The sequence below is a fragment of the Apiospora hydei genome, assembly GCF_038363865.1.
Source record: "Apiospora hydei strain CBS 114990 chromosome Unknown utg000004l_segment0_segment0, whole genome shotgun sequence".
Classification (NCBI taxonomy): domain Eukaryota; kingdom Fungi; phylum Ascomycota; class Sordariomycetes; order Amphisphaeriales; family Apiosporaceae; genus Apiospora; species Apiospora hydei.
This window is the reverse complement of record NW_027117363.1, coordinates 3999446-4023266: the sequence shown is the minus strand read 5'-3', so window position 1 is coordinate 4023266 and position 23821 is coordinate 3999446. Positions and strand designations below refer to the sequence as shown.

The window sequence follows — 23821 nt, the reverse complement described above, 5'->3', positions numbered from 1 at the left end:
GCTACAATGAAGGCGCTCGAGCAAAAGACGGGCAATATGCGGGCACAGATGAAGAAGGTGCTGAAGAAGGCGGACCATGCTTATGTGGCCCAGCTCGAAGCCAACGATGCATTCATGAGCTTCATCGACGCGCTGCGGGAAGCCGCCTCGACTAATGCCAATGCTGTTCAGCCCGCCCTGAATCACTACTTCGACCATATTGCCAAAGAAATCGCATCGTACGAACGGCAAAACGCGATAAACTTACAAAAGATCATTGTGGAGCCCGTCAGCAGGCTGTACACTTACGACATTAAGCAGGCAGAAAGCAAGAAGCGTGACTTTGAAGAAGAAAGCAAAGATTACTACAGCTACGTGTCACGTTATCTAGGCCAACGACAAGATTCGGTCAAAACCAAGAAGTTAGCCGACAGCGACACAAAGTACCAGACAAAGCGGCGCAACTTCGAGCTGAAACGTTTCGATTACTCTTCTTTCATGCAGGACCTGCATGGCGGTCGCAAGGAACAGGAAGTACTGTCTCATCTCACAAGATATGCCGACGCTCAAGCAAGGGGTTTCCTGAATACGGCCAAGAAGATAGATAACCTGTTACCCCAGCTGGAAGCTCTCTCGACCGAGGTCCAAGAAGCCGACAAGGAGTTCCAGTATCAACGGCGGGAGAGAGAGGAGAAACGTCGCGTCTTAGAGAAGAGTAATCTCCAGTATAACGAACCGGAGGGTGTCATCTCTGCCCCCGGCATCGGCGTTGTGGCCGCTCTATCCAATGGCGTAGTGTCAACCTCGGAGGGGGGACCTTGGCCGCGCTGATAGCACAGGCTCGCAATTAAGAGCTGTGCCAACCAGCAATTCGGGCTCAGCCACCGTGGGAAGCGAAATCACACGCTCGCCCGGCAGTCTGCACCAGACAGCCGGGAGCCCCGCGCAAAATGCCAAATTCAAGGGGATTCGCGATCTCGAGGAACGAGACCTCAGCATGGTGGCCATTGCTGAAAAGAACTCGGCCCAACGCAAGGAAGGTCTCCTCTGGGCCCTGAACCGGCCCGGAAGCCACGTTGACCCCAGGGCGTTGACAAAGCAGCAAGGATGGCACAAGTGAGTATGGCGGCACCCGGGATGTTGATCACCTAAGCTAACTTCATTAGATTTTGGGTGGTGCTGGATCAAGGCAAACTATCCGAGTACAGTAACTGGAAGCAGAAGCTCGACCTTCATATGGACCCCATCGACCTGCGCATGGCATCTGTTCGAGAAGCGAGGAATGCAGAACGAAGGTTTTGCTTTGAAGTCATCACTCCGCAATACAAGCGCGTTTACCAGGCTACCTCGGACGAGGACATGAACAGCTGGATCGTAGCCATCAACAATGCCTTGCAGAGCGCGGTGGAAGGGCATGGGCTCAGAGAAAAGCCGTCTACGGCATCTTCAGCTAGTGATACTCCGAGCCTGAAACGAGACATTGGCTCGATACTTACAGGCAAAAGTATTAGCCTGAACCATGGGCACAGCCAGAGCGTGAGTGGTTCGGCGGTGCCCCCTCGCCGCACAACGGTTGGAGCTCGGCCAGGTCTCAGCCATCGGCCTTCGAGCAGTACATATGACGAAAGCCCTGATAAGCTCTTGCAATCGCTCCGCGACAACGATCAAGGCAACTGCTGGTGTGCAGATTGTGGCAGTGGATCCAAGGTGGAATGGGTTTCCATCAACCTGGCCATTATCCTGTGTATCGAGTGCAGTGGCATCCACCGGTCTCTTGGAACCCACATCAGCAAAGTCAGGTCGTTGACTCTTGACATCACCTCGTTCACGCCCGACATCATCGAACTGTTAATGCTGGTAGGAAATCGAGTCTCCAATATGGTGTGGGAATCCAGATTGGAGCCGAACGTCAGACCGGGACCTCAGGCGACTCGTGAACAGCGCCTGAGGTTCATCACGGCAAAGTATGTGGACAGAGCGTTTGTCGAGCCCATCTCTGCCACACTGTCGAGGTATCCGTCAGCCGACGAGACACTACTTGCAGCAATTAAGCGAAGCGAGATCCAGCAGGTCATATACGCCTTGGCCCTGAAAGCGAACCCAAACGTGCTGGATAAATCGCGGGGCACGCATCCAGTCTTTCTCGCCCTCGCTGCTGCCGACCCAGCATCGCCTTCCCCGACGACGACGAGCGCGGAGGGACGCTCCGAGCCCAATATACGAACAGTGCCCTTCCCAATTGCCGAGATGCTGGTCCAGAATGGGGCCGAAATCCCGAGCACTATGCCTGCGATCCCTCTCAGCCGTAGCGCGCAGCTCTACATAGAGCAGAAGAGAGGTCGCGCGGCTGCCATCGAAGGAACGGGCCCGTCTACGGGCGCCTCGAGTCTTAGTCCTAGCCCCAGCGAGCGACTCCCGCAGCGGGATAAGGACCGTCTGCAGAAGCGTATCAGTGCGGGAGGCCGTCTTGCTAGATCTCCTATAGCCGAGCGATAGAGACAGCTATGGCCATATGCTACGGGCTCCAGCACACCATCGACCGTGTCACTGCCATTATCGCCGTTGTCGCCGTTGTCGCCGCCACCGACAAGCAAGTGGCTGTTTCGCGCGAAGTCCTTTGCTGGATCGCCTACGTCCACGAGTCCTTCAGAGCGCAGCAGACGACGGTCTCGCTTGTCTGCCCCCTCGCTACAGAATTCGTGTGCGGCAACGCTCAGTGCGCTCTGTTTTCGCGGCACACAATCTACAGCGCAGATTTCACATATCCCAATGTCTCCCTGCGCGGTCGACACGCTCGAAAGCCCCCATGCACGATATGACGTGTGAATCTGACGGATCAACCAATGATGCGAGGCTATATTCTCCTGTCTGGTCTAAGCTGTCAAAGACAGATCATCAGGTGGGGGGCTTCTGGGGGGCTATTACTACGGCTTTACCTGCCCATGGCGACTATCCGGCACGGTTTGTCTAACCTTACAAGGTATCATATGAAACCACTTATCACGAATCGAGGCCAGAAGAAATTTTATTCTGGCTCATATTGGTTCGGTGGCGTTCACGAAGAGCTGCTATTCGAATAGAGTCTTCTGAGTTTTATCATTTGAGGGAAGGACGTCTTTTTAGGTATATACCAAGCAGGTTTACGAATGGAATCCGTAAGCAGTAGTGTGGGCACCGAACGGGTCACGAACCCCCACCCCTTTTGTCTTTTTTCATTTCTTTCTTGTTCTTATTGACGACAAACCGATATCCATGGCGAGAACGACGACGAGAGTCGTGATCTGCTCTGAAATTATATTGCAACGCAAAAGCTTCACTCGAGGAAAGAAAGGAGGAGAAGCCGAGTGTGGGAAAGGAATGGCTATACATTACATTATACGGAAACGGGGGAATATGGGCAGGTGAGAGGCAAAGAAACCTTTCGTGGACTGAGCGTTGCGACTGTGGTTGGATTACAATATCCACATCTTGGTCAGCTAGACCATAGTCGTGTGTGTATGGATAGGATAGTAATGGTAATGCCCATGTGTATGATGCCAAAGACCAACGAATAAAAGAGATTCTAGTTTCACATTGCGGCTAGCTACGTATGCTTTACCCACTCGCCCATATCGTCGACAAGACCATGCTGGCCCAGCGCAGCGACTTCGTGTTGTATTTCTGGATCGGATGCCCTGGAGCATCATTCCCAACAACAACCCGACATGCACCAGGTGAACTGGATAGTACAGATTCAAATCTTTCCATTAAGTCGGCTAGGCTAGGATCATCCCTCTCCGGGACACCTCGAGCTCTTCTTAACCAGTCTCCAGTCTGGTCTGGGATCAACTCTGGCTCCATGTGATAAAGACAGCAAATACATCCTATGAGTACATACATGCAGAGGGCAAAATTAACAAACTAGTTGCGCACCCCGGGCATTCGAGCCGAAACCATCATCTGAACCATGGCCACTCACTTTTGAAATACATATAACGCCAGTCAGTCCTAAGCCGAATGTAAAGATGAGGTAACCGGAAGAGATATTTACACGAAGAGTTGTAGTGCTTGAAAGGTCCAATTAGATTGCGAGGCTCTGTGGAAGCCAGCCAGGGTAGGACAGGGCGAACGTAGAAGTCGCCAAGCTGCGACGAGTTGAAATGATAACATCTAAGAGGATATAGACGGGTCGTAGGGGGTTCCTTATTTCCCGCCTGCTTTCGCTTTGCCTTTATCCTTGGCTTTGGCATCGTCTTTGGCATCGTCTTTGGCTTTGCCGTTGGCGGCGGCGGCTTCTTCCTTGGTATAGTAGCTCTCACCATCGTGACCAAATAACTCCTGGTCGCCTTTGCCTCCCATCTCCATGAACTCGCGAGCGTCGCGTTTGTCTGCCGGTCGCGCTTCCATGGGAGTGACGTTCGTCGGGCTGTGAGAGTGCTGGTTTTTGGCATAGACCTTGAGGGACTGATCCTTCTGCTGCTTGGGGCCAAGAGGTACCTCATGCGCTACCGTGACCGAGTTGATGGACGAGAGCAGTGTTCGCTCGCGGGCCATCCCGCGACGTTTGACATCGAGACCACCGATGCCAGCAACCAGCCCATCGGTACTGTCATTCACACCGGGCATCTGCTGGGTGATCCATGGGTGGGACAGGCACTGGTCGACGGTGAAACGCTTCTCCGGCTCCACAACCAGCATTGAATCAATAAGATCAAGAGCTGGATCGCCCACCGAGTCCCAGTACGGAGAAGGGTAATCGAATCTGCCACTTCGGATCTGTTGCGACAGGGTATATGGGAACTCCCGCGAGTACAGCTCGTCGGAAAAGGAGGGAAACCACACAAACAGATATACAGGACAACTCCCAACGACCAAACGTCGACAGCTTTCGTGTATTTCCTGTGCTTACCGTCGGCGAGGATTTCTGGTGCGACATAGCTGGGGGTGCCACAGAGAGTGGTCGTAAAGGACTCCTCGCCGATGATCTTGGCTAGGCCAAAATCTGCCAGTTTGACATGGATTTCCTTGTCCACGACAAGAATGTTTTCTGGCTTGATATCCCGATGGACAATGTTGCGGTCATGCTATTTCCTTGTTAGTATGATACTCACTAGTAGAAAGCCAGTTAGTTGAAGAGCTTACCAAATACTTGATGCCTTGGAACAGTTGAATAAAAAGCTTCCGGCACTCGTCTTCTGTCAACTTCTGCTTCATAACAATATGGTTGAACAATTCTCCTTCTGGGGCCAGCTCCAGCACCAGATAGACAGCATTCCTCTCGTTAAAGGTGTCCTTCAGACATAGGACATTGGGGTGGCTGACACCCATAAGCACGGCAATTTCCTGCTGTAGACCATCTGTCTTGGACCGCTCTTCCATGCCGGGCTGCTTTGTAAAGATCTTGACGGCATACCTAGTGCCTGTCGATTTCTCAACACAAAGGAAGACCTCGGCAAAATGGCCCTTGCCGAGCCGCTCAAGCAGTGTGTATTGCTGGAGAAAACGGCTTGACATGCGGCTGCGCGGGTATTTGAAAATGAAGCGCGTCTTATCATTGACGGCGATCTCGTCCGAGTCGTGGAGCTCCCGCCGTTGGTTGCGGCCAACCAGATCTTCATTAACAAAGGTGCCATTGCTGGACAGATCTTCCAGGACGGCGATGGCGTCGCTGCCCTTATTTTCGGTGAAAATCAGCGTGTGCCGGTTGGAGACTATGGGCTCGTTGACCACGACGTCGCATTCCTGATGACGGCCAATCAGATAGCCGCCTGCTGGAACGCCCTTGGACTTTTCCTTCTCATACGACTCCTCCTGCTCCAGTGCCCGGGTTTCTTTCTTCTCCCTTGACCTTCGGGGCTGCGCTTACAGCATCGGGCATCGGACAGGCAGCTCTCTTCCGCAGGACCACGCACCTTCCATACTGGGTATCCAGAGGGAAGAGGTAACCCCAGACCCCTTCCTTCACTTCGTCTTCGACCTGGTCAGACAGGGCAACCTGCTGGTCGATGAGTTGTGAAGGGAAAGCCTGGGTATCCTGCGGAGGGGACGAGAAGCCCTGGTTTTGCGAGTAAGTCTCTTCCGGCGAGCGTTGTGCTATTTGGCTGGGCGGGCCACCCGGAGGCGGCGGCGTTGCGCTTCGGTCTTTGGTTGCATCGTTGGAACTGTTGTTGTCGCCAAGCGCGGTCACCGGAGAAGGGAGCTGCTGTTGGTTCTTGGTCACGGGCGTCTTGAGATGCTCGCCGTTGTGGGATATCCGTTCCGACCTGCGCGGCTTCTTGGAATCGGAGGTTTCGACGGGAGAGTCCTGCGCCATGGCCGGGTTAGCCTGTGTCCTTGTCGGCCAGAGACCACATGCAGAGCATATGTACTTACCCGAGCACGCTTCAATTGGCTTTTCTCTCGCGGAGCCATGATGGCAGCTTGTTGGGGTGTGGGTGCGGCGGCAGAAGAGGGCCAAGATAGGATGCTGGTGCCTACCAGACAGGGTAGACTTGAGTCAACCGGTGTCGACTGGGGCGTGCAATTGATTATATAGGACGGGGGTGACCGGCTGGGGATGATTCAGAGTCTGTTGGTATCGAATGCAGCGAGGGATCTGACACGGTTGGTTGTGCTGGTGCGAGGTAGGTTTTGTTCAGCAGGATGTGTCGGTCGATAGGTTGGCCTAGCTCAGCCTAGATGTCGAGGATGGAGTTTATTTGCGAAACAGACTGGGGACCCTGAAAAGCAATTCTTGGGACGTCGGGATGGGTATTGGCCAGCAGTGGGTGATGTGAAATGATAGGTTCTCGAGTTGGTCCAGGCCGTTCAACACCCTGCATGTGCATGTCCTCTGGGAACAGGCAAGTAAGTAGGTAGGTAAGTGCTAAGTAGGTATGCTAACGGGCAGACGGGGAGCGATGGATCAAATGGCCGATCGAGGCAGCGAGGTTCAGTCGGCAGGTCGGGTCACTTGTCACTTGTACGAACGATATGATAGCTAGAAAGGCAGTGGATAGTGGATTAGCCAGTCATCACTGATCAGGCTTGCGGCCAGGACGGGCATGGTCTGACCAGAGGACCAGAAGCCAGAAAGCGGCAGGGCTGATTCGACCGATGATCCGTGGTCACTGCTCCCGCTTCCCTGCAGGCGGCAGCAGCACGGCAGCAGCACGGCAGCCGCAGCCAAAACATAGCAAGAGGTAACATGGGACGTCAACGATGGGCTTTCTCGTCTCTCGTCTCTCGTCTCTCGTCTCTCGTCTCTCGTCCATCCCTGATCAATCATCGCAAACCAAGATGGCCAGACCTGCTGGAGGCGCATAACCATCAGATGACGTCGCTCGTGCTCACTGCTCTGCAATCGGGCCACTGCGCCCTTCCACTTTTTTCCCTCTCTCTCTTTTCTCCTTGCCTGCTTACAAGGCTCGATGGCTCGTCACGTCAAACTGGACGCGAACCACCACCTTGGACAGGCCATGCTCCACCGGCCATGACGATGCCTTGGCTAAAGGCTTGCTGGCTACGGCCCATCTCTGCAGCGCAAGTTGCAGCTAGCCAGGCGCAGTCAGCGAGTGCTGTTTGTCGACTAAGTGCAAAGTACATATGTAAGTACATGCATGTAGGTGTAGTCCAACTTGCGCCCCGCCCCGCAGTCGACTCAAGTCCCATCATCAAATTGATCCAGGCCCAGCTGAGATGAACATGGGAGCAAATGACTCCCTCCCTACTCCCTCCTAGAGTGTCTTGCGGCGACGACTCATCACAAGCCCAGATCATTAGCTTTCTTCACTTGACTGTGTCCGCGATTGCACATTGATTTCTTGCAAAGTCGTCCATTCATCGTCTTTGGCTTTAGGCCCCCTCTTTTGTTCCTCGCTTGTGTGGGAGGCGAAAGAACACATGCACACATTAACGAATTTCCGTCCATGGGCAATTTGAGCAAGTGCCGTGTGTTGGCTGTGATGGCTTACGCATACTTACATGTTCGTCCAAGCATTATCGAGCATCGAGCTACTCCTACACATCATCTGGCAGGTCTGCCAATTACAGCCATGCTTGGATCTTTGGTTTTGGTCGGCCTAAGGCTGTATTCATTGCTAATTTCGTTTGCGGCGTTGTGGAATGTGTACCTGCTTTCCAAGCCGCCTACCGTAAGCCATGAGCCTCTCGAAGGAGCGACATACTATAGCGTTATAAAACTAGTACTTTCAGATACCAGCAATGCGTCTGCATATAAAATGACGATATCACAAGCGACAGTGTTTGCTTCGAGTATACCACTACTGCGCCGTCTGTATTTCCATTTCTTGTGCATTCCCTTGGGGGTTGTGCAATGCCCGATCTCCGTGGCTCGCTCTCTTTCTGTGGCAATCTCCCTTTGTCTGTATACAATGCTTCCTTTTAAACCCTTAGCTACGCCGGAAGCATGTGGAACATAGGTGAGTATTTCGTCTTTGTCGGTTGCGAAGCTCCATCGCCTCCGACGGCGTGCAAGGTATCGACATGACCAGGGATATCATGTCGACATATTCTATCCCCCCAACGCAGAAGTACCACTGCGGAGCACGCTGTCTTCTAGAGTGATATGGAACACCGATTTGGGGAGCCGCAACAGTCGGACGGAGACCATGGTCCAGGCCAAAGGCAACAGAGCCAGCGTCCTCCTGGGGGCCCTTCCACCGGGGGACGTTACCGATTATGTAACAAGGCCACTCCCCAGGATTCCTCCGCCAAGGCCGTCATCAGCTTCCTCCTCGGACTATGAGTCCGCCAGCGTTAGCTCGCGAGACGCCTCGCCAGCTCCGTCGGGAACAGGGACGGTACCCGATGTCGAGTACTCGATGATGGTCGAAGAATGCGGCGGCACTCCAGAAGGTTTCGCACAGAAACACCATACAAATCCGGATCAGAAGACTGCGTCTATGAAAAAGGATTTACCCCTAACTATCAAGACAGAATACGCCGACTACAACGACTACGATGTTGTCAGCCCTGTCTCGCCCGCAACGCCGACACAGTCCTATAAGTTACACGTCGTGTCCCCTCACCACCTGCCCCGGACCCCGGAGGGAGCGTCGACATGCCGGAGCTGATCGAATCCTACAATCATAGCCCGCGTCGGGGGAACTATGACCACACTGCTACCAATAGAGCCTACGGCGCCAACGACGCCAGGCGAACGCAGCCACCACATTCATACCAGGTTCCGTCCAGCCTGCGGGTGCCCAGGCCGCCTCCAAACAACAAGCCAGCCCACAGGCGCAGTGACCCAGGAAGCCCGTCAATCAAGGAGCCGTCGATCTCGGGCGACGCCGCCCAAGGCACCTGGCAGCAAAACAGCCCTCTCCGCCTGGGGCAAATAGGGGCCCCAGTCCACCGAGCGCGAAGCCACGATGAACAAAGAGTCACGCACTACGGCTCCGAAGTACCGGCACCCCCTTCGAACCCCGGTAGCCAATCAGGACTTGTCGGCACGTACAGCCCGGAGCAGAGCAGACCGCCGACCACAAAGGGGAAGAAGATATCCTTTGCCGGGCCCAGGGTGAACAGCTACTTGAACCGAGCTAGGGTCAGCAAGCAAATGCCGCCGCCGCCTCCGCCCCCGTTGAAGCTTGCCGACAACAGCAGCAACAACAATCGAACGACGGAAGGGCACATCAAGACGCCGTTCCCAGCCAGCTCCTTCGACACGGACGAGTCGGATGACGAGGTCGAAAAGAAAGGCCGCAAGTTCCCAAGTCTGTCGGCGTTTGTGGGCCAGAGCCATGGCCAGAGCAAGTCCAAGGCAGAGGGGTACCGAGGGCTAGGAGGGCTCGTGTCACGAGTAACCCACCGCTTCTCGACCGAAGATCCGAAGAGGGACAAAAGGGGCACTACTGCCGCAGAGCAGGACCGGTATTTGCAGGCCGCCCAAGCAGTCCAGCAGCCTCCTCCGGGCGATGAACATAACTGGATCTAAGCTGGTGGCGGCATGGCGTCATTGTCGGATGGACACGACCACCCACAATGGGATATGTGTAGATCTAGATGTAGAATACCAGTGCGCAGTGCCTACCAACTGTCATGTTGCCTTGGAGCTATGTTCACGTATGCTAGGTTTGGTGCAATGTTGGATTCCTCCAGCCAATGTCCGAAGCCACATGCAGTCCGCGGGCCGAGCTTCCCTGTGGAAATACCCCGCGGTCCTTTAAAGCCGTTTGTTGCTCCACGTTCCAGATTTGGACGTCGCATATCTCCAAATCTGATCTTCATACCGTCCATACCCGGCAAGGTCCCCCAAACTAGGTTCATTACGTATGGTCCATGTCGGCTGAAGTTGCAAGCTTACTTGCCTGTGTACCTATCGACCTTGACAAGCGGGCTTATTACATATCTCTCCGTCCTTTCACCCCTCCCTTCGTGTATCATGAACAACACCACCACCAGTCAAGGGCTGGATACTAGCAGAGACAACAAATTGAGCTGCCCACAGCCTGACGTTGACATCGACATCCAGCGGGCGCTTGACCTCGATCTCACTTCGTACGAGGCGGCGCATTACTGGGATGCGTCGACCATGGCACCGCTCAATGAAACCTCGGCGGTCAGTACAATCTAAACCACTTTTCCGCTTTCACATACACATATTTTTTTGTACCGCAATACTTCGTTGCTTGCCCCAATATTCGTGGTTTGATGGGACGGCTGGTCGCACGTCTCCCTCTAAGTTGCCCCTACGTCATCATCCCTTTTGGTGAACGAGAGAAAGAAAGAACACAGCCCCAATCAAGTGCGAATCACGGAGAGGGGAGAGGAGAGAGCAAGAGCGAGAGAAAGAAAGAAAGAAAGAAAGAAAGAAAGAAAGAGACAAGGGACAAAATGCTGAGGAGCTCCAAGGCCGCGATCGCGCGCTTACGCGCCTATCGACCACCTCCGTTCCCGACATGGGACCGGCTGCCCGTAAGTCGGCGGGCCGCGGTACTCATCTTATTGTTCGCCGACCGGCGCGGGGACTTGCGGGTAGTCATCACGATGCGGGCGGCGAGCTTGCGCAACTTCTCGGGTACGACCCCACCCCCTCCTTTGGCCACCTGCGGCCTGCGACAGACCACGAGACCGTAGAATTGACCGCTGGCATTTGATACAGGGCACGCCGCTTTCCCGGGAGGCAAGGCAGATTCTGTAGAAGAGACGCCCTGTAAGCGTTTCCTCTCCCTCCTACCCCTTCTTCTGGCCCTCTGAGACACAGGGCAAGAAAGGGCACCCGATGCTGACCGCGCACCGCAAATGACCCAACAGACCAAATAGCCCGCCGCGAAGCCTGGGAAGAGATCGGGCTTCCCTCGACGACGCCAAGATCCCCAAACCCTTCCACATCGAGCCGCTGTGCCAGCTGCCCTGCAGCCTCGCCAAGACGGAGCTCGCGGTGCGCCCCTGCGTCGCCTTCCTGCACGCCGACAACGTCCCCGGCAAGCCGAGCCTCGTGGTCGACGAGAGCATGATCCCGCAGCTGAACGCCAAGGAGGTCGCCGCCGTCTTCTCGGGCCCCTTCCACAACTTCCTCAAGCAGCGCGACGAGCGCCGCCGCGGTGATGGTCCGGACGCTGAGGGGGAGGAGGAGGAGCTCCCTTTCCCCGATGGCGACTGGTACGACGGCCGCTGGACCGAATGGCACGCCGAGCCCTGGCGCATCCACAGCTTCTACGTGCCCATCAACAACCAGCGGGTCACGAAGCCGCCAGCCCGGGACGGCGGCCAGGCGGCGCTTGCCGACGAGCTCGAGGAGGACGAGGTGCAGCGATTCCTGGTCTGGGGTCTCACGGGCCGCATGCTTGTGGACGCGGCGAGGATCGCCTACGCGGAGGAGCCCGAATTCGAGCACAACGATCACTACGGGGACGAGGCCATCATCGCGCGACTAGAAACTGGCGGGATGCTGCCCGAGAAGAAAAGGAGGGAGGTGGGGCTCGACGCAGTCAAGGATGACCCCAAGGATGCTAAGATGTAAAAGACGTCGTATCGTAGGCCTCCGTTTGAAACTAACTGGTGCGTTTGGAAGAGCACTTAGACAGCATCAAATTTAGACGTGGGTACTTGGGTTGGTCATTGTGCCCGGTGCCCCATTTCATATGCAGTATTCGAACAAACATGGACTTTAGGACCTTACAAGTCGGGAATGACCATTCATGGTCGGCCTGACTCTACTCAAGATAGAGCCGGGATGCCAAGTGAGTGTCACCCCTATCACTCCTGGATCATGTACCTCCCCCAATTCACTTGTTCTATACGCGTGTAATTCTTACACCACGCTTGCTCTCTCTGCTACACTGGGCGTTACTTTCACATCCCGTAAATGATTCTCTAGTGGCAGGCAGTCTCCTTGGTTGCGCTCGTCGATTTGCCGAACACGAGGTATCCCAGGAAAGCCCCAACGGCGACGGCTACCATGATCCAACCATTATAAGTCATGAAAAGCAACCTGAATACCGGGGTCAGTCAACCGCAACCGCCTTCTTGCCTCGCGGGCAATGGCGTAGTAGTGAACTCACATTATCATAAAAGCGTAGAAAGTCTGAACGGCATATAGTGCGGCCTTGACGACATGCGAGCGCTTCTCGACAGTGACCTGGCGGAGTCCTGTGGACCAGAGGAACGGCGTTGACTCAGTAACTTGTTCTTGGGCTTGTTTCCGCAAAGCAACCATGATAAATTAGAATCCAGTTCTATCATCTTTGCCCACGGACAATCTGCCTTTTCTTATGGGGGCGAAGAAGAAAAGGGGTGTGTGTGGACGGATCATGCGCATGCAATGGGTGTGTCTGCCCCGTCTCTCTCCCCCCGTACGAGGGGCCAGAGAGGTAGAAAGGGCAAAGCTGCAAGGACGTAACGCTCCGTGAAGTGGCAATTTCTAGGCTGGGAGAAAGGCAAGGGCGGCTGGGATATAGGAGGCTCGTCTAACACGGTAGCCGCCAAGCCTCCTATACTGCATGTATGTAGATGTAGTAAGGGTTGGGGAGAACTCACTCGGAAGCTCCTCTGCCCTCCTCGCGGCCGAGGCTTCATAACGCCGGATGAGGTCGCGCAAGAACTCGTAGCCGGCGCAGATAAGAACGACGGCCAGAAGGGAAAAGATGAGCGAGACGGGCCCGCGGACATGCCATTGCCGGAACACGATGCAGAGGTTCGTTGTGTCCCACGTGAACAGCATCTAACAAGAAGTCAACCCGCCGCTGGGGGAGTTTGTAGGTCGCATCAGCAGCAACTCACATTCATGTTGCACATGTCGCTCATTCCGCCGCCGCCACCGTGTCCCATGTCGCCGTGATCCATGCCTCCATGGTCCATGTGAGAGTGGTCCATATTCGTATAAGTATCTTTGAAGGGCTCCAGCCGGGTTGCTTCGATCGATCGAGTGGTCCGTCGGAGATCAAAAGTACAGCGTCTAGTCTGTCGGGGGACTAATCGGTAGGGGGATGAGGCGAGTTGGTTTGTTGTCGAGAGCGGGAATGAGGCGCTTCTTATAAAGCTGTACCTATGCCTCGGGTCCCTCGTTCCACGGTACACGTTGCTACGTTGTGTCGGGAGGCAGGCGCATCAATCAATAGCAGGTCGGGATGGTCTGGAATACGGGAATATGGCAGTATACCTGGTGCAGGTATAAGCAGGAGCCAAGGCCCAACCTTGCGCAGATTAGGGAAATGGCGGCCGGATACGTTTTAGCTTGCTTGCCCGCACCAAAACCCGCGCAAATGTGCTCAATCGTGCGGCTGGCGTCGACCGTCCACCGTTGGCAAAGGTTACGTGGGCTCGGTCGCGGCGCGTGGCATGTTTCGGGTCGGTTTAATGCACGTCGCTTATCAGATCAGCCTATCCACTGGCCGTCGCATTCCAGAAAAGCAGATCCTCCATTTCAATGGCCGTCACACGTCTCAAGCCAGGGTTCTCCAAACCACGCCTCCCAGCCGCCGTCCGTTCGAGTAAGTGTCTGAGAGGACTGACTTTCAATACTTGCTCACCATCCTGCAATATTGCTTCATCACGCCTTAGGTCTGGTAGGTAGGTAGGTACCTAAGGCAGTCGACATGCAAGCAACGCAGCACTGCATACTTCAATGTTACCTATATAGCCTGGCAAGAAGTGTGTACTAAACATGTGCGTTCGGTTGTTCTATCCCCAGAAGAGAAGGCCTGAGGGAATATGTGAAGTGCAATTGTATGTGACTGCCGCCCACTCCGTACTTACTGTACATCCTACTGTAAGTTGAGCGGAAGGTGCAATTGTAGCAGATGGTGGGGAAGTGGGGAGAGTTTACAGTGGTGCGGCAACTCGCGGATAGCGTCGACAGAAGGCAGACGACTGCTTATTCACAACCTCCAGTCTCGTACATCTGAAATCCAAACGTCCTTCTTACTTCGTACATGCCAGTGAACAACCGGCCAGACCCAGCATCCTATCACGAGCTATACAACACCCACGAGCTTGAGAAAAAAGTGCTCAGGCTCGACATCAACCGCCTGAAGCGCCGACTCCATGTAAGTGCCACCACTCTCCACACCTCACACTACCCCGAGTCCCTGACTCGTACTACCACGCCGCCTGTACTGACCAGACGGGAAGCAGACCAGTGACAGTAACTCAAAGGATAAGCTACCAACCATGCTTCCCGTACCAGTAAATCTGCCCAAGTGGTGAGTACCGCGAGAACTTCTCCAGATAGAAGAATGGGGATCTACTCACGCTTCGCACAGGCTGGAGGAGAACTCCCATCTCCTGAAGCCCCCGGTAAACAACTACTGCGTGTACAGTGATGGCTTCACCACAATGGCAAGCAACCCCCTTTCCTTGTACATCGAAAAAAAAGGAAAAAGAAAATGGGGAGGTAAGACAAAAGAGGAACGTAATCTCATTTTTTTCTCCCACAAACAGATCGTAGGCGGCCCCAACGCGCGGACCGACTACCACATCAACGAGACCCCCGAGTGGTTCTACCAGTACCGAGGCGCCATGCTGCTCAAGGTCGTGGACCCGGAGACAAACGCCTTCAAGGACGTCGTCATCCGCGAAGGCGACATGTTCCTGCTGCCGGCCAACACGCCCCACAACCCCGTGCGCTTTGCCGACACCGTCGGCATCGTCTTGAGCAGCGCCGGCCCGAGGCCAGCCTCGACCGCATGCGCTGGTACTGCCAGGCCGACGCCGGTACCGGCGGCGGCGACTGTGGCGCCATCGTCCACGAAGCCGCCTTCCACTGCACCGACCTCGGCACCCAGATCAAGGCCGCCATCGAGGAATTCATGGCCAGCGAGGAGAAGCGCAAGTGCCCCAAGTGCGGCGCGCTGGCGGACTCGGTGCCCAAGGCCGGCTCAATTCAGGATCCTAACCTGGCCTAGGTGGGAGGAAGGATCGGCTGTGTTGTGCATTGAAAGCTGCTTTGTGCCCGCGTTCCTCGAGAAAATGCGAGACGGGCAAAGTTCCGAACGGAGAGTTCTTTGCTTGCACCATCGAAAACAGCACTGGATGCATGGATACCGAGTGATTCTTGATGTTTCATTATATTATGGGTGTAAGTAGTATGTATGAATGCCAATATCGCTGTTTCCCCCTTAATGCCCAGCAACTTATGTAGAAGAAGCTCTATCCAGGAATGAAGCCCTTTTCTTCTTCCCCTTCCACTGCCTCTTTTTCAAGTCACCCTAAAATATGAAAAACACCTAAGCTATGCAAAATGACAAATATTTTCGCTGATCGACGACGGCCAATCAAATGATACAAATGGAATTTCATTCTCCCTTGAATTAATATAGCTGTTCCTTGGTCCTCTGCGCAGACTTCTTCCCTTGCCAGTTGACCCATTCGCACTTGCAGCCGCCCGTGCCGCCGTCCACGCCGCCGAGCGAGAGGTCGGGCTCCTTCGAGAGGTCGTTGACGAGCGCGCCGCCAAAGCCCCGGTTGACGAGGATGAGCTTGCTGTCGGTCTGGTTGACGCGCGACTGCCGGTCCATGCCGTAGTAGAAGGTCGCCTTGCGGAACGGGTTGCCGCCGTGCAGGTCCTCGGCGATGGTCACGGGGTACGGCATGGTGCCCGGCCGAGCGTGCACCGTGGTCCCCTCCTTGCCGGGGGCGGTGCCGTTGCCGATCAGGCGCGAGCTGTTGCCCATGCGCGTCCACATCTGCACGACGAAGCGCACCTCGGTCCAGGTGACGAGGAAGCGCGCGTCGGCCAGGCGGGCGCCGCCGCTGCGGTCCGTGGGCGTCGTCTCGGCCGTGTTGAAGAGGTACACCGTCTTGTTGAAGTACGTGTAGAAGCCGTAGTGCTCCGTCGGCAGGCCGCGGTCGTACAGGCGCAGCGGCTGCTGCGTCGCGAGCGGATACAGGCGCGCCTTGGCGCCCGTACCGTCCGGGTTCGTCTCGGGCGGCGGCAGGACGTTGGTCAGGTTCCAGCCCGAGGTGCCGTTGATGGGCGCCGTGTCGATGCCGGAGCCCAGGTCCCGGCGGCCGTTGTTGCTGGCCGAGTCGTCTTGCGTCATGTTGGGGCCCACGGTCGCTTCGAGGGACGGCAGCAGGCTGATGTAGAAAGGCGTCGGCTCGCCGGCCTTGTTGTCCGACTGGATCTCGTCGGTCGTGTTGCCCAGGAACGACATCTCCCGCAGCGACGGCGGGGCCGGGTTCGGGTTGAAGCCAAAATCGTATTTTCCGACGTCTCTTTGGCCTATCGTTCCTGATCCTAGGTCATTCTTCGGGCGGGATGTCGGGGCTGGTTTGCTTGCTGATTGGAAAATCTCTTGGTTTCCTCGCTGGGGTCCTTGGTTGTTGTCATTCTTCCACAGCTGACGGCTGCTGTTATCGTACTGGATCTGGAAGATGAACTCGGGGACCTCGGAAGGGTTGGGGTTCCGAGGGTCTTGCTGGTCCTTGGGCACCGCACAGCTCCACGCGGTCGACGCAGTCAACTCCACACAACCGTCAGTGACGACCGGTGTGTCAGCCCCTGCCACAGTCAACACTCCAGTTGGCATGGGTGGGAAGTCGGTCAGGTTGAGCCAAATTGACTGCTCTGGGCCAGACGGTGACCACTTGCGAGTCAGAACCACGACCAGGACGATAATGAGAATGATGACGGCGAGTATGCCGCCGCATATGCCCAAGTAGACTCTGCGTCGCTGTCTGCCTTCACGTCCGGTACGGCCAAAGCATCCCTCGGCTGGTATGCAGCCGCGCCCCTCCAGAATCCGCCGACTCTCCTGGCGACGACATCTTCCTTTCATGGCGCTGCCTGTTACGCTCGGTCTTGTGCCGCGTCCCAGATGCGTTCTGGAACTGATGGCCAGGCACAAAGGTGCCAACAGGGCGGTCTGGCAGCACGGCCGCTGGGACCATACGTGGTGTGACTGGGATCTCGGACATATTTATCGCCCCCTGTGAAGACATAGTACCCGGTATACCGGGAGAAAGCGGGCCGGGGAGGGAATGGGCTGCGGGCTGTAGAAGCATTGAGGTGGTAGTATCGGGCCATATTTGACCTGCTTATTGGTATTCGGGGGCGGGGAGTATGGGGGCGGCTGATCCGCCGCGACCTGGTTCTCTTCGAAAAGGATTCTTGCCTTTTCGGAATGGGTCTCTTGGCGGTTGGAAGGGCCGGCCTCTGTTGGGGTCCCCGACTGTTGTCTCTGGGCAGTATACACAGTTTGCGCAGTGTCTTGCGGCCTTAAGAAGGCTGGGTGCGAGGCTATATTGCTGTCAGTCCCCGTGGCCGTTGCCTGCTGTCTCTTTTCGTCGACTCCCTGCCACCACTCCTGAGGAGAACTCGCCAGCGGGCTCGGGCCGGTGGGTTGAGTCCTGAAGGGGTTCGACTGAGCGTAAGGGGTGCCGACGTGATCCCACCAACCGCTCACCTGGGTGTCGGCGCTCTGGGGTGTTGCCGCTACAGCCCTGGGCTTAAAGGACTTGCGAACCCCCATCGGACTACCATCTTCCTCGAATAGTGTACAAGGTGTTCCGGTGTCATCATCTTCGGGGTTGGCAACCGCCTGTGGCTGAGTCTGATTGAATCGGAGAGTTGCTGGAATGGCGGGCACGGGGGTACATTGGCATTGCTATCGTTGGGGTTCAAGCCAAAGTGGGAATATTGTGAGTATACACTTGAAGCAGCGCGAGTGCTTGCTGAATAGGGCGACTCGCTAGCTTCGGTGTCGGGAGACCATACGGAACGTAACTGTTCTGGTGACATCATGCTCCCGTTTCCGTTGTTGGGCTTCTTCGATGCGGCCTGGTTGATATAGTTCCGCATGTCAATGGGTGTTTCCACGAGAGCCGTCTGGGGGCTGACTTCGTGTGACGACAGGTCGCCTTCAGGCACAGAAAGGCCTATCACGATGGGCCGTGCTACAGGCGAGAGATCGGTTTCGGTACCGCGAGAGGTGGTGGTGGTCTTCTTGGCGGATTTGTTGTTGTTGCTGCTGCTGCTGTTGCTCTTTTGGCTTGCGGGCTTGGGTTTGAGCCAGGCGAAGCTTCCGATGGAGGCGGAATTGGGTGAGCCCTCGAGTGCTCGGAGTGCGGCCGAGTTCTGAAATCTGGTGGTGTTTGTCTGTTTTCTGGATGTAGTGGTCCGGCGGAACTTGGACATGTCCGTAACCAAGGTAATGCCAGCTTCTGCGTTCTGGGCTTTCTGGCGACGTCTCGATTTTAATCTTTCGAGTTGCCGCTTGGTGCCTTTGAAACCATTGTCTCCCGAGTTTGTCAAAGACTCTCCTTCTTTGTCCAGGTCAGTCACTGGCTCTTCATCTTCCCAGCCTTCCCAGTCTTCCCGGTCCGTATCGTTGCTGGGGGTAAGACGCCTCAGCGGCGCCGTATTTGACTTGGTTGCATCCATTCTGGTTTTGTGTGCTGTCCACGCCTTTCTTGGGCGGTCATGCAATATTCAACAGAGTAAAATAAAAGTAAGGATGTCCTCAGTGAACCGGCAATGAGGAAATATTGTGGGTGGGATTATTAGAGGATCTGAACTGAAAACACAGAATGGGTGCTTTAATATGAACAGAGACAGACTCGAAGGGAGATGGTCAAGTGAGTGAGTGTGTGGGGTGATGAATGTACAGAGTGTCGATGGTTCGGAAACAGAGCCATTCACGGATTGACTGGTCTTGATGGATGGATGTATGGAAGAACAAGGGAAACACGTTGGAACAATGGGATAGATGCAAGAGAAGATTTTGGAAAAGTCACAATGACATTGTGAATTCAAAAGTTTCATTGGGCCCTGGGCTTGGGGCAGCAATAAAGAGTCTGGGGGCCATGAACAAGACCACAGCAGCAACAATCAATGAATGGTTACCACGAGTCTCCCGCGAGTCTCCCACGAGCCTCCCTCTCGAAACCCACCGTTACCCGAGCCAGGATAGACGGCCATGTCAGTCGAGGCGCTCTCATTTCGACCAGATGGTCGCTTAACTCACGACAACTCGCGCTCTGAGTGGTTCCTCGAGCATCAAACCCGGGGGGGGGACCAGGGAGAGTGGATCATGGACCATGCCGTGTTTGCTGTCTGCAGGCCCCGATCGTCAAACAGGGCAGAATCCCAAGAGCCTCATAGTCGCAGTTTGAGAGGCTCGCGCCGCTTCTTGGGCTTGGACATGCAGAGGCTGAAACTCGGGCTCTGAGTGGTGTGTGGTGGTGCAGCTGCATGTGCGTCCGGTATGAAATAGCCGCCGTTGTCGTTGCTTTTGGGCCCCTCATTGGTGGATGTCGGCCAGCGCCAAGCGTCACCACGCATCTGATTGGATCTCCTTCGCTGCCACCGCGGCTGCAGACCCCCGACCCGCCCTTTTTACTCGCCTGGGCTAAAATCCCTTCGTCTTCGTCTGCGCTACTTGCATGCGGCCGGACTGCTTCAGGCCAAGAGGCCACCCAGTGCTGGTGAATGGTGAACCATATGGACAGGGGGAGGTATACCCTCCCCTTCGTCCCTTCGTCCCTTCGTCTTCCCTCCTTGCCTCTACTGCAGGCCCGTCTTGGCGCTTGGGGCAGGTCGCATCCGGGGCCGACCGATCTGGACGGATTCCCTACTGCAAACCTGCATCGCTCGACAACAACGTTCAAAAAGGCACGCGTTGTCGTGTTGGCGTGTTGGTCTCCCGTCAATGAGGCCACGGATACATCCTCTCACACCATCCGGTCACAGTTTAGCCGTATCATGTCGCTGCTCTCTGCCTTTTCCCCGTGACACGGAGGCAGCCTGAATCTAGTGTAACATGTCTGATCGATCCCCTAGGGGCGCGTTGGGGGCTAAATATATATGTCCTGCACCCCTACAAAATCAAGGAAGAGTATAGCGTGAAGACTTTTGGCTTGGGTTATGGTGCGAGTAGTATAGAGCCTGTGTTTTGTCTTTGACGCAGTCATCTCCTAGCAGTCCGGCTGGATACATGTAGTTGGGGTGGGCATAAGGAAAGGGGAGTCTTGACGCAGCTACACACCTATTGGACGCCACCCCTTCAAGTCACCTCATTCAAACGCATAAGAAACACAATGTTTTACGTGCGCATTTGATATAATACATTGTGGCATTGGGTATATCTATATAAAACGCCTAAGAAATACAAAACCCCGTGTGCTTTTTACAGCTCATTATGGGTGGGCGGCACCCTCCCTCCGCCGGGCTGCAACATCGAGTACAGCTCCTGAGCCCACGATTCTTGCGGCCTGTCCTTGATGATACGCCCCAGATAGAGAACCCAGCAGCTGTCGTCGAATTCACGGCCTTCGGTGTCGCAAACGTACACCTGGGTCGAGAATCGAGGTGGCCAAACGCCTGTCTTGGCACCCACATTCTCGTCCAGGAAGTTGTCCATGACAATCTTGGCCACTTTGGCACGCGCTGGTTCCCACTCGGACCCCTTGGTCATCAAGATGCGCAGGAAGTCCTCCATGCCCTTGTTGTCGAGGAACTCGCCGCGGATCTTGTCGGATTTCAACAGTTTCCCAACCACAGCGAGCAGGGCACGCATCCAGGTCGCTTCGTTCGAAGCATCAGCGGAACCCTGCTCTGCCCTAGGCTTGAGTTGACCGTAGAAGGCATCCTTGAGGGATTGCCCGCCTGAGCTAGTCTGCCCAGCCATCAGAGAGTCCCAGACCTTCTCGACATCCTTCAGCGCCGGGGGGTTGTTCTGCAAAGCCGAAGAGAGGGTGGTGGCCGCCAGGAAGTCCCGACGATCGGCATACGAGCGCCTTGTCACTTCTTCGGCATCTCGCTTGGTGACGAGATGGAAGAGAGCCCTCAAGATGTCCTCGTCTCCCGCGATCTGTTGTCCGTAATACATGTCGTGTGAGAAGTCTTCCAGCTCGGCAAGGGCATCCTCTAGGACAGATGACTCGGCCGAGAATGCTGCGTTTCTATGCAGCTTGACCGAGTCCATAGCCTGGAAGAAGCCAGGGTTCTTCTCCTTGGGCTCCTTGACAACACCAACAGGCTCGTAGACAGGCGCACCTGATGGAATGTTGGGCTTCGCCTCTGTCAGGTCCGGGTCCACGACCATGACTGCCTGGTCCACGGGGAGGCCTTCGAGCGATGCATCTTCTGCGCCTGGGGTGTTTATCTTTGCTTCCTTCTGACCGGTCCAAATGTTCATTCGGACATGGAGCCCGGATGGAAGGTCCTGGTCATCTTGTACAATTTGAAACTCATCGGTTGGCGAGAAGACCTTGGGATAGCACTCGGCTGAGTTGTCAGTATGACATATCAGTTCGCCTTCTGCCGATGGAGATGGCGAGGCCGGCACTGGAGATGATACAGTGGCGATGGAGGAAACAACGAATGATAATAGGAGGAATGCGATGCTTAGTCGAATGATTGAACGCATCCTCGAGGAAGCCATTTTCATGTCCAAAGAGGGATGAGGTATTGGGGCTTATAGCAAGTGCAAAGTGTAGGTACTTATTATTAGAGGTCAACTCATGCGCATAAGCTCCGATAGCCAGGACTACTTTTGTAGTGGTTAGTGGCGACAGGACAGTTTGCAAAGTGGAACAGGCCACGAAAACCAGACACATAAACCTAAGGTAAACAGTTACGCAATTGCTTGGATGACTCGGCAGACAAGACAGAAATTGATGCCTAGAATAAGTAGGTGGTGATCTGTACTCAAATTGCTGGAACCACCGCTCTAGAGGCTTCGAATGGATTCTTTTTCTTATACCCAGTCCAAATGAAGCTGTATCCTGACTTCCAACCTTGGCGACTTCCATGAGTTCATGCCGGGAACGGCAGCGTACCTACCTATTGGAAGATGGGCATACCAACCACAAGATGCGAAGCACTTGAACCCTGTTCTTAGTGATGATGTCCCTCCAAATGCAGATTATAACTTTGAGATTGATCTACCTTTGAACGATCCATCAATGGCTGAGCTATCATGTAAATAAGTGTCCCCAATGCCCATAAGGCTGTAGGTATGTACTCCGTAGTGCAGGTCAAGCAGCTCCAACTTCCACTTTGAAGCTCCGACCCGAGAGCAAGATCCCCACATCCTTCCGCTACCCGCTTCTGATTGGCTGTCCGGCTTAGTGCCTCAATTCAACATCACTTGCGACATTGCCGAAGAAACAGTCGAGAGCTCTCCTCCTCGAAAGGCAAGAAACGTCAATTGACACCACCACCCCGACTCGACCACCATGCAGGCCCTCAGGCAAAGAGCGACTTGCGCTGCTCGACAGACCCGCCCGACCTCGGCCATCCGGAACGCCCGCGGTTACGCCTCTGGCCACGACCACCACCATGCCGCGCCCGAAGTGAAGGAAGGCCTCGGCGTACGTCTTCCTCTCCCTCTCTGTCCATCTCCTCTCCCTTTGCTCGCTCGCCCGCCCGCCATGGGGAAATCTGTGGCCTCGAGTGATAAGTCGCGTCAACTGCGCCGAAGGGAGACTGTTGTTACTTTGCGGGAGGAAACAAGGGGGAGCGGAACATTCAGCTAACGCCGGATAACAGCCTGCTTTCTACATCTTCGCCGGCCTCCTCCCCACGGCTGCCGTCTTCTACAACATCTCGCGGCCGGGCGCCGACGGCGAGCCGTCCACCATCTCTAAGTACTTGAACCAATTCGAGGCCCTCAACAAGGACCATGTGGTCCGTAACGCATTGCGCACCGACGCCCTCGAACAGGCCGCCCACGACAAGCACCTTTTCATGAACGCAGGACCCAAGAGCCCGCATGTTGAGCTCAAGACGCCTGAGTAGGTCTCCCCCTTCTCCAAAATGAGGGCTACCCCCGTTGCGAGACGGAAGTATATTATATGCCCAAGCAGGGGCGGCTGGGTGCAGACTGTGCATACAGGCCTAGGAATAGGGAGGGAACAGAAGGAGGGAGAAGGACGAAGATTCGAAGACAAAATCTTAATAGTGGTTGTGAGGGGTCAGAAAAGGCCCTCCGGATCTACTATCACACCTTGAAGATGCAAATTGGGGACAAATCAGATTGGCTAACATAGTACACGATGACAGACTCCTGAACTCCGGCTCGCCATGGAACGTCCCCGCTGGTCACTACGCCAACCTTGACCATGTGACGGAGCACTACCGGAAGGCGCATATCGCGGACGAGGAGCGCAAGGCCAAGAAACTGGCCGAGAAGGCAGCGGCGGCCCAGGCAGCAGCCCAGGCAGCACCCCAAGCCGAGGCTTAGTATGGTCAAAGTCCAAAGGAGAGAGAGAGAGAGACAGGGGAAGAGAGCACGCTCGGTGGGCGAGCCTGCCTCTATGTGTGTGTATCATAAAATCGTACATAGAAATTGGGGTGGCAAATCCAACACACTAACAACAGTTCTTTGGGAGACCAATGACTCTACCTCCCTCCTATCTGTGTTTACCAGATTACAGAGGCGTTGGGCATTCTGTGAACTGGGCATAGGGCATA

The 23821-nt window shown here is 55.2% G+C and overlaps 10 protein-coding genes across 10 annotated transcripts; 6 read left to right on the top strand and 4 right to left on the bottom strand.

Moving 5' to 3' along the window:
* Positions 1–6: 6 nt before the first annotated feature.
* PG997_003804 (uncharacterized protein) lies at positions 7–2475 on the top strand (the record flags this gene model as incomplete). Its single annotated transcript, XM_066808119.1, has 3 exons — positions 7–723; positions 776–1095; positions 1146–2475. 3 exons carry the CDS (start codon positions 7–9, stop codon positions 2473–2475), a joined length of 2367 nt encoding a protein of 788 aa, XP_066671737.1.
* Positions 2476–2483: 8 nt separating this feature from the next.
* On the top strand, positions 2484–2798 carry PG997_003803 (uncharacterized protein; the record flags this gene model as incomplete). Its single annotated transcript, XM_066808118.1, has 1 exon — positions 2484–2798. The coding sequence occupies one exon, from the start codon at positions 2484–2486 to the stop codon at positions 2796–2798; it is 315 nt and encodes a 104-aa protein (XP_066671736.1).
* Positions 2799–4161: 1363 nt separating this feature from the next.
* On the bottom strand, positions 4162–6369 carry PG997_003802 (uncharacterized protein; the record flags this gene model as incomplete). Its single annotated transcript, XM_066808117.1, has 5 exons — positions 4162–4773; positions 4842–5042; positions 5101–5772; positions 5825–6262; positions 6331–6369. 5 exons carry the CDS (start codon positions 6367–6369, stop codon positions 4162–4164), a joined length of 1962 nt encoding a protein of 653 aa, XP_066671735.1.
* A 2198-nt stretch (positions 6370–8567) lies between these two features.
* Positions 8568–9898, top strand: PG997_003801 (uncharacterized protein; the record flags this gene model as incomplete). Its single annotated transcript, XM_066808116.1, has 2 exons — positions 8568–8965; positions 9052–9898. The coding sequence occupies 2 exons, from the start codon at positions 8568–8570 to the stop codon at positions 9896–9898; spliced, it is 1245 nt and encodes a 414-aa protein (XP_066671734.1).
* Positions 9899–10345: 447 nt separating this feature from the next.
* Positions 10346–11926, top strand: PG997_003800 (Bcpcd1; the record flags this gene model as incomplete). The annotated part of the gene is made up of 3 exons (XM_066808115.1): positions 10346–10526; positions 10816–10981; positions 11218–11926. 3 exons carry the CDS (start codon positions 10346–10348, stop codon positions 11924–11926), a joined length of 1056 nt encoding a protein of 351 aa, XP_066671733.1.
* Positions 11927–12279: 353 nt separating this feature from the next.
* Positions 12280–13314, bottom strand: PG997_003799 (uncharacterized protein; the record flags this gene model as incomplete). The annotated part of the gene is made up of 4 exons (XM_066808114.1): positions 12280–12397; positions 12468–12600; positions 12943–13126; positions 13186–13314. Coding segments are annotated over 4 exons (564 nt in total), but the record flags the coding sequence as incomplete, so codon positions are not given.
* Positions 13315–14574: 1260 nt separating this feature from the next.
* On the top strand, positions 14575–15308 carry PG997_003798 (3-hydroxyanthranilate 3-4-dioxygenase; the record flags this gene model as incomplete). Its single annotated transcript, XM_066808113.1, has 4 exons — positions 14575–14606; positions 14667–14797; positions 14852–15051; positions 15108–15308. 4 exons carry the CDS (start codon positions 14575–14577, stop codon positions 15306–15308), a joined length of 564 nt encoding a protein of 187 aa, XP_066671731.1.
* Positions 15309–15713: 405 nt separating this feature from the next.
* PG997_003797 (uncharacterized protein) lies at positions 15714–18787 on the bottom strand (the record flags this gene model as incomplete). The annotated part of the gene is made up of 3 exons (XM_066808112.1): positions 15714–17285; positions 17352–17957; positions 18002–18787. 3 exons carry the CDS (start codon positions 18785–18787, stop codon positions 15714–15716), a joined length of 2964 nt encoding a protein of 987 aa, XP_066671730.1.
* Positions 18788–20531: 1744 nt separating this feature from the next.
* On the bottom strand, positions 20532–21788 carry PG997_003796 (uncharacterized protein; the record flags this gene model as incomplete). Its single annotated transcript, XM_066808111.1, has 1 exon — positions 20532–21788. The coding sequence occupies one exon, from the start codon at positions 21786–21788 to the stop codon at positions 20532–20534; it is 1257 nt and encodes a 418-aa protein (XP_066671729.1).
* A 796-nt stretch (positions 21789–22584) lies between these two features.
* Positions 22585–23591, top strand: PG997_003795 (uncharacterized protein; the record flags this gene model as incomplete). The annotated part of the gene is made up of 3 exons (XM_066808110.1): positions 22585–22719; positions 22898–23142; positions 23411–23591. 3 exons carry the CDS (start codon positions 22585–22587, stop codon positions 23589–23591), a joined length of 561 nt encoding a protein of 186 aa, XP_066671728.1.
* Positions 23592–23821: the final 230 nt, after the last annotated feature.